Source organism: Nipponia nippon, unplaced genomic scaffold, assembly GCF_047370975.1.
Source record: "Nipponia nippon isolate SJK-2023a ecotype South Korea unplaced genomic scaffold, ASM4737097v1 scaffold_5, whole genome shotgun sequence".
Lineage (NCBI taxonomy): Eukaryota > Metazoa > Chordata > Aves > Pelecaniformes > Threskiornithidae > Nipponia > Nipponia nippon.
In genome coordinates, this window is record NW_028262369.1 from 77,112,324 (window position 1) to 77,125,622 (window position 13,299).

General features: G+C 39.6%; 1 protein-coding gene across 5 annotated transcripts in view; it reads right to left on the reverse strand.

The window, feature by feature from the left end:
• Positions 1 to 781: 781 nt before the first annotated feature.
• Positions 782 to 13,299, reverse strand: part of RAPGEF4 (Rap guanine nucleotide exchange factor 4) — a 156,692-nt gene continuing 144,174 nt past the window's right edge. For all 5 annotated transcript variants that reach the window (XM_087732456.1, XM_087732455.1, XM_087732460.1 and 2 more), the window contains 4 exons: positions 13,143 to 13,230; positions 12,744 to 12,808; positions 3,598 to 3,652; positions 782 to 2,054 (listed from right to left, as the gene is read on the reverse strand). In XM_087732456.1, the coding sequence (XP_087588582.1) occupies positions 1,927 to 2,054; positions 3,598 to 3,652; positions 12,744 to 12,808; positions 13,143 to 13,230 (336 nt within the window). In that variant the 3' untranslated portion in view covers positions 782 to 1,926. The remainder of the gene's footprint in view (positions 2,055 to 3,597; positions 3,653 to 12,743; positions 12,809 to 13,142; positions 13,231 to 13,299) is intronic.

Sequence of the window (13,299 nt, forward strand, 5' to 3'; positions counted from 1 at the left end):
TAGACTGTATCAATGAGGTCATCTCTGAAGCTTAATCATGAGATAATAGTTGCAACTTGTAATTTCAGGCTTAATCAGTTTTATGACATCCAGCTTTGCAGAGCAGAGCTGGTGTGAATGCAATAGGAAAGCCTTTTGCCATTTGAACATCGTCATTCCCTCGGCACGCACTTGGCCACTGTCAGTGCTTGCCCAGCAGTAGTACAGCTATCCTGTGGGGTATTCAGGCCAGCGCAAATGATCTTGGAGGTGCAAGGGTACGTGCCAGATCACCTCTTCTTTCATGGCTGCAGGACCTCATAGACCTCCCTGGGGTGACTGAAGCCAGAGGCCTCTCGAGTGCCACGTTAGCTGAGGTCTCAACTTGAGTTAGCCAACCTGAGGTAAAATCCTGTCCAAGATAAGGTAACTTGTCGTGCTCACATTAGCGACCAAGCAGGACAAATTAGTCAGATAGCTAAAATGAAGAATACATCCTTTCTTCATTTAAACCTTTCCAATTTAAATGTTTTCTGTCTTTACACAGGAGGGTAGGGGGCCTCCTTAGAAACTCTAAACAAACCAGCTAACAAAACCACAGTGTTACATCGCTGCGAGACTGTCATCCCCTGCGGCAGGGATGGATCCCGCTGGCTTTACATTGGTCATCCATATCACAGTGGGTGTAGGCTAACTGTGGTTTTGAGGCCCAGCAAATGACAAGCAAAGTTTGCTATATCAGCCAATAGCATCGGTATTTATGCAGGAATGAAGCTGAAAGTGCAAATAAGGCCAGCGACTAAACCTTTCCAGCAATTACATTTAATAAGGTACTGTGTGTTATTTACAGAAAACATACATCACACAATTCCTACACATAAAATGCACACGAAGTATAAAGACAAAAGCTGCACTCCCATAACATGCTAAACAAAATAAATAAAACTTAATTATTTTGGCACAATAGCTATTATATAAATAAATACTCTAGAAGGTAATGAATTAACATTTATTTACAGTCTATTGAAAGTGCAAAACAATTGGCTGAAAATTAAGATATTTGTAAATGCTTAAGACCAGAAAATATGTGTTAACCAGCCACAATTAATTATAGCTGAAGTTTAAGGTTTTAATGTCCAGGAAATTATTCTCTTGAAATCCATTTGTGCATATTGTGCTCTTTTTGAACCAGTCCTTTGCTACTTTTATGCTATTGATTTCAACAACCTTACTATCATAATGGAATTTTGTAAAAACCTGATTGGTAGTTTAAAAAAAGAAATAAAATGTAAACACAGATTAATCTATTTATCATTCAAAATATTTCCAGTCCTGTCAGTTTTCTGAAATGGCCACGCTGCTTGCAGTAGTAGGCAGTACTATTAAGATTAGAAATTTTTCTTAGTATCTGTTGTATTTCAAACAGAAATATATGTAAGTCTTCTCTGAATGGAACTACACCTTGGACCTCTCTTGAACCTACATTCTTTCATCAGATGCCTACATACATCTTCTACTGAGGTCAACAGTAGCTGGGCAAGCTAAACTGATGATCAGTTTTGGTCCTGACCTGGAGAATAAATCATAAAATACAGATTTTTAATTAGGGAGAAAAACACTACCTCCCTTAGAATTGTTAGAAGCTTTTCGTGCATTTTTCACTAACTATTCTATTTTATCTTTTGCCTTTTTTATCCATATGAGAAATCATTTACTACACTTTAAGATGAATTAACAGTTCACAACATGGCCACCCGTACAGCTACAGTGCGTAAATTCTTCCTCAGCCAAAGTCCTCTGACAGGCTGGTACATTGTGCGTTGCCTAAGACCTTAGAATATGTTTTTGCTTATTTTTGTAGTGGCAGTGCGGTAGCAGAGAAAGTGAAGTTCTTAACAAGTGACCTTGACAGGATAAAAGATCATTTCTCATCATTGCTTCAAATGTTTATGCTCGACGTGGTTCTAGTCGGTGAGACATGTGTGATAAAGTTCTCTGGTTGTCAATCACATTTAATTGCCGCACATAGCTCCGAACATCCTGATGGTTCTTATTAGTTAGGGCTGCATCGGGATCTGGTAAAAGAGAAATGATGTAGGATTGATACACTTAAACAAACAAATGCCTGAACAGAATGCGTAACTCTTTACAAGCTGTCACAGGAAACACCAGATCCTGGTGGGTTAAAAAAAAAAAATATTTAGAAATCGCTCACTTTGAAACCTTTCCTCCATATTTGATAGTCTTTCTGGTTACTACCCCCACAAATTAACTTTTTCTCTCTGATCTCCTTGGCTACATTTACTCAAATTGATGGCCCTTGGTTACAGTTTTGTACATCACCTTACCAGTCAATAGCTGTAAATTATATAGCTAACTAGTACGATTTAAAGCTGCCCATCTGCTTTTGAACCAGCAGCTTTCACAGAGATTCAAAACTATATAATTGATTTAAGCCTCCTTTCATGAAATATTCCCATTTCTAGCTCAGTATTAAATATTTGTAACACTGTAGTGCTCAGTGGCTGCCCTATTCAAGCCTCAAATTTACTGTTTACATTACTTAACATAACTGCATTATACCTACTCCAACAACAATTATGAAATACCACTGAGTTAAAATCTGAGCATCTTCAGCCTCACAGTGAACAGCTTGCAATTTAATGAGATATGTGTTAGGTAACTTAAAACTTGTCTAAAAGACAGATACTGAAGCATCTACTATATATAAATACACATACACACACACAAAAACCATGAGACTTTGATACGGTGCATCTATATACTGGCATTTTGTTATATCATGTAGAGTGAAAATCCACTTCCATTTCTAAATGTGTGGAGGTCTCACTAGTGCTCAGTACACTAAAATTAAAAGATACGTAGCCAGAAAAACCTTGATGGTGGGAGGAAAAAAAAAGGTCCCTTAACTTGATCTTCTCGAGTTAAGCTTTGACCCAGATGGAAAGAAACTATTTTTATAAAAAATGTTTTGTGTTACATTATTTATTCTGTTCTTTGAGAAACAGGAAGGCTGCTGTGAGGCAAAATGAAGGAAGCGCTGAGGAAATGCCAGTGTGACTGGAACTGACAGTGCACCTAGATGGGATGAGACCCACAGAGCAAGCCTGTTTGACCATACAGCTCTGTCATCTTACATGGCCTCAAGTGAGTTCTGGTAATTATACTGACAAACAGGTTTTAAGGTCATCACCTTATGCAGTTATGTCATTTATAAACGTCATGTTTCCGGACTGGTTTCCTATAAAAACCGGGTTTATCCAAACAAGTATCTTGCATGTGTCTGTGTGCTGCTGTCTGCTAGCCTTATTTCAACCACTTCTGAACCCAGTGGCTAATTACGACCGATTCTAATTTGACAGATGTGTAGAGACCTCACAGATATTTAGCTCCTTCACATGCTTGGAAAAGAGATGGAGGAGAAGGGGCGTATTAGAGCTTCCTGAAGGATATTTCACCCTGTGAAACATGGGATGATCCAAACATGGGAGAATCACTGGAAACCAGGCTTTTCAATTCTGGTACACACAGAATTAGTTGTAATTACTGTAGCTACTGATGATAATGCTGACTGTGCAGATGTTGTAATACACTTACTGAAAGATTGGCTTCGGCAGAATTTCACCGTCCTGACAGTGTTGGCAATCATGCGCTGGAAAGAAAAGATGGGATGTAATCAGAGAACAAGCACTGTATTTCATCATCATTTAAACGAAGCACCTAACTGTGCCTGAGTGTGAAGACATATGCCAATAAAAGCAGTCATATGAATGAAAATATAATTTTAATGCTGATACCCTCATATGTAGGGTGTGATTTGCATTTACACAGGCTTTAAATGAGCATGAGTGTAATTTACATGTGCTCAGAGGACCCTTTCCCTTGCTTGGATGCTGTAAAAGGCCTTAACTAAGAATGAAAATCAGCCCCTTCAATGTGCATTTCTTTGATAACATCTTCCCACATTAAAAAGTAAAAAGAATATCATGTAGAACACCTTGGAGTATGTACACGTTAATTTTAAGACCACCATTTCCTAACAGCAAGACCATTTCTAGAACATACTCGGCAATTAAAGAGATTTCACCTTTCATATGAGTTTGAGTTTAAAATGCAGCCCTCCTGGAAAATGACAGTGTAGAATGAGCATGTGAGGGTGTATGTTCACTGATTCCCTCTGGAAGTATGCTCGATTCACAGGTGAGGCGGCCACTGTTAGAACTGTGGCCCTGTAGGCAAGTTTCATCAAACAGACCTGTTAGTGTTAGCTTGCACAAGCGTATCATCTAAACCAACAGGAAAAGTGGATTCACTTTTGGTGGACACTTCTACTGGCAATTCACAAAAAAAGCAGAAGTCACTTCAGTCTTTCTTGGCTGTGCTTGCTCTGCAGTAAATAAGCCATCATTTCACTCACTTAGGTAAGAAAATATTAATCAATACATTGTGCTCTGATAAATCAGATGCTATTTTACAATCATTTTTAAGAACAGAAATGAAGGTAAGTCAAAAAGCAAAACATTTCAGATTTAGTTCTGGACTGCAAAATTTGAACTGGCTTGTGTGATTAGCACCACACCAGTAATATGCCCACCAGTGTGGGGGCAAAATTGGTTGTTCTGCATAATATCAAATAAACTGAAACTTCAGCAGTAAAACTGACTTCCTTAGCTAGACAGTTTGATTCAATCACTGTTATAAGGACATTTGTTTCAGTTTCTTTTGCTTAGCTTAAGAAAAAGCAGAGGAGGGAAATGCTATTCCTAATCAGAGTCTAACGTTTGTTCCAGCACTTTAACATGGTCCAACAATTACAACACAGCTACGTGTTTTAACGCCGCACACTCTCACCAGGCTGCTCCATACCTTCTTGAAAATTTGTGTGAGATTAACAAGCTAGTCATAAGCCCTCACACAATGGAACGATATATTCCTTACTAGTAAACAGTAAAACATAAGGCATATGCTCCTCAAAATTAATACACAATTGTAATCTTACATGAAAATGATGTTATAAATAAAATACACCTTTGTGAAATCTGTCATTCCAGAAGTGGGAAGCACCAATGTAAAACATTCCTTACACACATACTGAGTAATCCTAGACATTTTAATGCACTGTCAAGCATACAAAAATGGGTATGGCTGGTGGTCAGCATTAGAAACACTACTGATATATCATTACTACGTTTTTGTGGATTACACACTGTATCAACAAATTAAATGTAGCTATTCTGAAACTGATCTAAAATATTTTAATTCTAAAACACAAGTTCCCAGAAGATCTAGGGAATTTGGATATGGGTCTGCTTATATTGTTCCTAAAGTCATATGTATCTACATGTGGAAAATAAGTAGATTTCAAGTAAGAATCATTTTTATCCTATGTTAATTTTCATACCTCTTCAAGCCATTACTACTAGGCAGATTTTCTAAAGCACTTACCTTGCAAACATTCTCATATGTACTTAGCATTAAGCACGTGAATAAGCCCCATTGAATTCAATGGAACCTCTTAAATACTCAAAGATAAGCACCCACTATAATAGTGGATTGAAACAGATCGCACTGCATATTACAGTGTTGGTTCTTCAAGTCTAACCCAATCAAATGAAAATCAAAACAACATGAACATGTAAACATAAATGTTTCATAACTCTATGGATTCATATTTGGCTCTGTTATGTGATGCTGCTATTTCAATTTACACAATTTCAAAAAGTACTCCCCTAAAATAACTATTTCAAGGAGAGACCATAAAGTTGAACTGCACCAGCCAACCTGATGAAGTTTCAAGACCGTCTAACGTCAAGGGAAGCTTTGCTAAGGACGCTTCATTTTTATGAAGTTAGTGTTGCTTGATGTGCTTTCTAGACAGATTGTTAATACACACCTTAATTTTTCATACCTGTAAATGTTTAGGTTTTGAAGCGTCATTTCATAATGATCTTTGGAGCTAGACTGTAGGCTCAGTGTTCAAGTAGTTTAGTATTAAGCTTCTTAGGTGAAGACTTAGATTAATCAAAAAAGAGTGTTCTGTGGAATCATTTTACTCTTTTTTTTCTTATGTGGGGAATTTGTTCTGAAAAAAAGCACAGCATTCAGAATAAGTACTGTAATGCTGTATTGTACTGAAAGACAAATTATGTGTGTAGCGAAAATTTTTAAAAAGTTTTCACTATTTCCAAATTTCTCATTATATGGGCTATTCCAGGCAAGGAAAACCAAAGTGGAAATGAATTCATCTGACTTCTGGTTAAAGGCTGAACTGCCTGGCTTCCTTCAGTTGGCTGAAAGGCTTCATTTGAAGGAGTTACTTTGCCTATTCCTCAGGATAATCTCATTCAATCTGTGCATTCAAAAGTATCCTGGTATGCTGGTTTTGGCTGGGGTAGAGTTAATTTTCTTCATAGTAGCTAGTATGGGGCTATGTTTTGGATTTGTGCTCACAACAGCATTGATAACACAGGGATGTTTCAGTTACTGCTAGGCAGTGCTTACACAGAGTCAAGGCCTTTTCTGCTTCTCACCCCACCCCACCAGCGAGTAGGCTGGGGGTGCACAAGAAGCTGGGAGAGGACACAGCCGGGACAGCTGACCCCAACTGACCAAAGGGATATCCCATACCATAGGACGTTATGCTCAGGACATAAAGCTGGGGGAAGAAGAAGGAAGAGGGGCACATTCGGAGTGATGGCGTTCATCTTCCCAAGTAACCGTTACACGTGATGGACCCCTGCTTTCCTGGATACAGCTGAACACCTGCCTGCCGATGGGAAGTAGTGAATGAATTCCTTGTTTTGCTTTGCTTGCGTGCACAGCTTTTGCTTTACCTATTGAACTGTCTTTATCTGAACCCACGAGTTTTCTCACTTCTACTCTTCCGATTCTCTCTCCATCCCACTGGAAGGGAGTGAGTGAGCGGCTGTGTGGGGCTTAGTTGCTGGCTGGGGTTAAACCACAACACCTGGAAATGATGAAACACAAAGGAATGAGGAAGTGGGTGTTAAGGCAGAGTAAATGGAGAAACTGTGGCCAGAAGACAGCATCACAACCCAATGGGGAGATTCTGGAGCATTATGCATCCTTGAAAAGCTTCTTTCACGTTGCTTTTTTTCCACGTGCTGTTGTATTGTCTAGTATAAACTCAAAAGAGCTCTTTGGAAGGTGCAAATTGAACAGAAAAAGAGCATATGAAGCGAAAGTGAATTTCCCTTCCTGAATCTTGTAGATAAGTTGGATCGTCTTCTTTTGATTCAAGAAAACTAGAAACGCGTACAGAGAAAATGTTCAGAAGGAAGTTTAATTGCCAGCTCCTTACAATTTTTCTTCAAATAGAGGATTACCTCTACTTAATGCCTGCAAAAATTAACCTGTTTACTCACTGTGCTAAGAAAGACCGTTACCGAAAAGCCATACAAACCTAAATTTGGCTCTTTCTGAAACAGAACTAACTGTATAACATAACAAGCAACTGCTACTACCAGCATGCTATATATACACAACAATATCCTTTCAAGTTTTACGCAGTCTGAAATAGTGGCAGCAGGCCAGCACATTATCTTCTAATCCATTCCAAACCCAGGTTTCTAAATGTTATAAATATTCATATATGCCATAGAAAACTACTAAGGGCTTTAGTCACACACTTTTTGCATAATCTTTATGTTCCAAAAATGAAAGAATGTTTGCCCTTTTTTTGCATAAGGATCAGAGTGTGAATTCCCTTTTGTTCATCTCCACAAAACCCGAAAACCAATATGCACAGATTCTCTAATCCTCATTTCACACCTGAAGGGTGAAGAAGCTTGACAAAAAGAAGCATCAGTGGCCAGCATCATGGCACTGTCTTGTGCTGCCATGGCAGGTCAGCACTTTCAGAGCTCTTTCGTGACTTCTGCTCCCTTTACAGGTGCCGTTTCTGAGACTTGCTGGGTAGTGTGACATGGAGGTGCTGCCACGGAAAGTGATCTTTGTTCAGGCTGTCTGATGATTTGAGAAATGGCACTGATAAAGTTCCCAAATAATTGCATCTTCCCTCTGTCTATGAATACAAAATTCTGTACTGGCAGTCAGAGTGCAGGATTATGCAGCTGAGGTTTGAAAAAAGCAGAAATCAGTACGTGGTCAAGAGTATGAAATATTGCCTGTCCTTAAGGAGAGTCACGCTCAGTACCTTCCTCACTTTCCTCTCTCTTTTTTCCCTGGCAAGATATAATTCTAGGAAAGGCCTTTTAATTTTTTTTCTAAATATATAGCCATAAAAGCAGTGTCACTTGAATGTTATATCTTGCCGTGTACTGCGCCGCAGGTTGTCCTGTATCTGCTAAATCATGCAGAGTTTATAGGAACTAATAGTACTGACAGCTTTGGGGGCTGTCCTTCACCTGAAAAGAGGGTAATTAATGGACCTAAAAGACAAATGTGTAATTGTGTTTGCTGTCTACTGCCATCTTTTTATCTGTCACCTACTTGCAGCTCTCAGAATGTCCTCAACCTGCCAAACTACAACTACAGCATTTTAAAAACTTTACAAGCCTATTCATTTCTTGTTCCTCTATGACATAGATCCTTGTTCCTCCTTTTACATCGATGGGTCTCCTAAAGCAACACTTGCAACTAACATCTACTGTCAACTCATTAGTGGAGAAAAGATGCAGGTAGTTTTTACCACATAAGGTCATGGAGTATATGCCAACCTAGAAGGTACCGCTGAGCAACACCATGGTGGAAACAGCTTGTACCTTGTCTCCATCAGCTTCTTACAGTGAGATAAGTAAAAGACCTTCAATACTTCTCTAAAACCATGTCTTGTTTGGTATTGAAGCCTTTTACTAAAGACTTATGCTACTAATACCAGTAATTTAGTTCTGTCTACTTCCTGACAAAAGTATAAATAACATGTTCCAGGCTGGATTTTAAGGCCAAATGCTTGTTTCCTCCATCTGCCCTCCTTGCTTCATGCAATAAATGGCATAGTAAAGAGTGCAAGTACAGTGCAAATACAAAGTGTATACCTATTTCTGACACATTCAATATTGTTTGCCCACATCTTGTACAAACCAAATGGGTCCGCTTACAAACTTCCCTCTTTACACATAGCTGTGACTCTACCACACATGGCATCCTCTTCCTTGGCTAGCTGTCCCTGCCCTCCCACTCCTCACAGCCTCCTCCAAATAAGAGGCATCCAGGGGGACCAGGAGATGCAGAAGGGGAAGAAGGAGCAGGCAGTTGCAAAAGCAGCAGCAGCAGGTAAAGCTCAGCAATGCTCTGCAGAGTGATGTCCCTCCACTACTGCCAATACCACAGTTCTGTCACTACACCTCTGAAAAGACTGATTTATAGGAAAGTGTAGCAAGAAAAAACTGACTCAGTCCCTTTCCTTTTTAGCTTGATTTGCTAAAAAGAAACCTAGGCTAATGTGGTTTAACACCATCTGCCTGTTTTTCCCTTCTTCTCTAGAAAATTTTGTCAAATTTGAAAAAAGAACCCAGAGTTTTCAAATATAGAAAAGCTCCTACCGATTTTCTGTGAAAATAGATCGCTTTGGACAAGAGAAGGATCGTGTAAGCACCCTCTTCTCCTGTCTCCTTCAGGGAAAAGGCTGCAGTGCAAGTTCCTATGTTATGACAAAAGCCTATTCACACAGAATTCCCCAGCCATGAAGAAACCACACATGCCCTGGCCACGAGGAAAGCTCTGAGCAGAGCTCAGGCAGCCATGAAACACAAATGTTTAGGAAACCAGGCCTCGCAGTTTCTGGCACTCAGGGAACTCCTGGCTCAGACACTGTCTGACAGCTCCTGCATGTTTTAAGATGCATCATTTAATATAAATAATCACAGAAACATCAGAAAACATAAAAGATTTAAAGGAAGCTGTTTCAGCTAAAGAGATGCCACTAGATCAAACTTCTACTTTTGGCTGCCAGTTACAGGAATAAAGTTGTCAGCAGCACATCAGCTGTCGGGATCAGAGCTCTGTGGTGGGAATGCAGACACGATGCCAGAGGCTGTTCTTGGTTTCATCACTGTGCTTACACGAGAGTCAGAGGGACCCACCTCCTCTGGTGGCAAATGGCACCACCAGTGGCAACTACCCAGATATTTTTATTCATAAACTTCAGCAATCGTCAAAGTTAGGATGGATCAAGGGAAATAATTTTCCAAAGAATGCAGATGTTTTAGACAGATCAGTAAGAGTGGCTCCCAGCAATATTCTGAGGTATCTCCATCTGCTTGTTACAGAATATCATGCAGCAGAACAAACAGGCAGAAACAATAAATGGCAGGACATGATTCCTGTGAGGAAATCTGGTTTCTGCTTTTCTCCTGAAAATGGCAGAATAACATCACCTTGAGTTTATGCTTATGTAAAAGAGAGCTGAATTTATCCGAGAGTTATCTGGCTGAGTGGTCTTGTCTTCACTAGTTAATATCTGGCAATTATGTGTGGATATGACAGTTGCAAGCTTAACACAAGTAGGCGGTAGCGACTGAGGTTTAACAGTAGGCTTTTCTTCTTTGCTTGACCTGATGACACATGCAAAAAGCTAAAAACTGCCAGGTCCACATTAGGATTTGAATGAATTATGTGGGTGGAATCTGAATACATGTTGCTTTGAAGAGCTATGGGTTGAGAGAAGCAGTAAAAACACCACAGAAGCATGCAGAATAGCTAGTGAAGAACATTAAAAACACAAAAGATATACTTGTAGTAAGGCCTAGAGAAAAAGCAGATTGAGCAGGTAGAGCACTAACTGAAGAAAGGTTTAGAATACTGAGAAAGGAGAATGTTTCCCTTTCTGTTGCATGGAGGAACATAAGACATTATATTGATGCTTTGAAAAATATATAGCATCAAAAATACATTAATTGATCTTCACTTTCCCTTCCTAAAGGAAATGGTCAAAGCTCAGATTACTGATCAATATGGGTGATACTACATTCATGCTGTATAAAATTTTATTTAAAACTTTTGGGTGCTACTAGTAAACCCATGTTCTGGAGATAACATTCTTCTGCAGGAAGATAAGGCAATGTGCATACTAGGGTGAAAAGGGCAGACCTGCAGCAGCCTAGATATAGATCAGTTTAAGCTGCTGTTAAATTCATTCTTGGCCTTGGGAGTGCCAAACTGTGGTATAGAGTGGTGCAGAACCATTTCTAAATGACAAGCCTGGGTTGAACTTCAGTCTATGGGCAAGTGCTCACAGGAGAGCTCCTGCCTCCTGTAATGGCTTTTACACATAATCAGGCATAAAGAAGAGCCTGAGGCATACAGCTCTGAGGCCTGTGGATGTACCAGCTCTTCTGGCTCAGGAGGTGTAAGTAGGCCAAGTGAGGTGAAGAACATGGAGCCAAGCACATAGCCATGGCTATAACAATGCAGCTGCCATCCCTCCTGGTTTGGAGGTACTCCAGCCAACTCTGAGATCCCTTTGCGTTCCCCAAAATATTTACAATCTACACAAATATATATATATTTATCTATCTAATTAGAAGAGGCAGTCCAGAAAAAAGTCCTTTTCTGCAGGCAGAATGCTCAAGGCCTTTGGAAGGAAATGGCAACACAGTCTGCGTATGCAATTACCGAATGTCATTATTGCAAAGTGATGTCAGGCTCTTACTCAGGCACTAGCACTACCATTTACCCACATTTACCCAAGTCTCAGCTTAGTAGAGAGGTATTTTCACCCTAGAACAGAGACTGTCCTGGAGCTACAGACTAAAATCTAAGAGAAGAATTCACTCAGAGTCATGATCACTTTTCTGTGAAGTTTTCTAAAGAGCTGAAAGTCCTCCTTTTTTCCCCTCTGCGGTATCAGTGCTCAGAAGGTAAGACAAGCTCCTCTGTAGTGCAGTGGAAATAACCATGGAGTGGTTCTGGTTACTGTAGTACTAAGAACAAGCACATATAGGTGCCAGAGTAGATATGCTCTAGCATGGCTACTGAATGGAGCTTTACTGCCAGAACAGTAAGTCACGTTGGTATTGTAGTGTAGCTACTCATAGCTGGGCTTGGCTAACCCTGCTTTTCGGATGCAGGCGTCATTAACCACATTAAGAACATGGCCTTAGCAACCAAGAAAATGGCTTCTCACTGCTGAGAAACTTGAGTTTCAGTTGAGATTTCTGCCATGGGAAGTTGCCTGCCTGCAGTTTTTGACAAAGGTGTTTGAAATGATGAGAGCTTAGGTGCAGGATTTAAAATAAATCAAATGTGAGCATAGTCTAGCCTTCTATCATTGATCCCCCTTTCCAATATGAAAGCAATCAAGTCACAGAAGTCTCCTTTCACTTGTTAAAGGAAAGAAGAAAATAAGATGTTGTGCATGTTCTGTATTAAAGCCCCTTTCATTTTCTGAGGAGCAATGCAGAACTATCCCAGCCTGAGGCAGTTCAGTCCTGTTTGAAGGAACAGCAGTTAAAATCACAGCTTGGTCCCAAACTGGCTGTTAAAAATTGTCTCTAACAGCTCTGCTTCCTGTCACTGCTGCTGCCTCTCCTAGGAAACATTTTGGCTGTGCATGGCTCAGTGGGCAGTTTCTTTTCCACCTCTGTGAGTTTTTCCAGAAACCCAGAGGTCCCAGGCGCTGTGCACAACACAGACTAGTTTTGCCAGCTCTTGGTTGTGCCTTCACCTTCTCTAGCCTTGGAAGTCATTTTTGAGAAGTTCACTCTTGAAGAGATGAATAAGGAGGTCTTTTTAAATTTTCATATCAAATATGTCATACATACCATTTTTTCGAAGTTTACTAGATTGTCAGTGAATGTCTTGTTTCCCTCATGAGTAAACGTCATGTCTGTATAGAAATAAAAGCCACATAAAAGCCCATTACTGAATCATGGCCATACAAAACAGCAGAACACTTTATCTATCCCTTACAAAAATCAAAGCAGCTATAAAAGTAAAACATTTGGTTTTTAATTTGCAGCATTTCTGAGACTAGTAAAATTGAGGTATGATATTCAGATGTACTAAAGCAGTTTTTCTTGTCTCTGTGTCATGCTTTTTATAATAGAAAAAGATCATACCTCACGCAGATTGATTTTTGCTTTTTCTTGCTGCTACTCTTATTCTTCAAATATTTGACAAATAGCTTTCAAGTTAATAATTCTGGTAACATCCAAGCTTACCTTTTATAAGTAGTGGCATGAAAGGAATTATTGGAGGGTCCAATTTAGCTACAGTTAGTCTGTAGGCCCTGTGGTTTCTTGATGGATCCTTGAGAAGAGAAATAAAATAATTACTAATATGTATTATTACATGTATTGAGACACTGTATGCATTCAT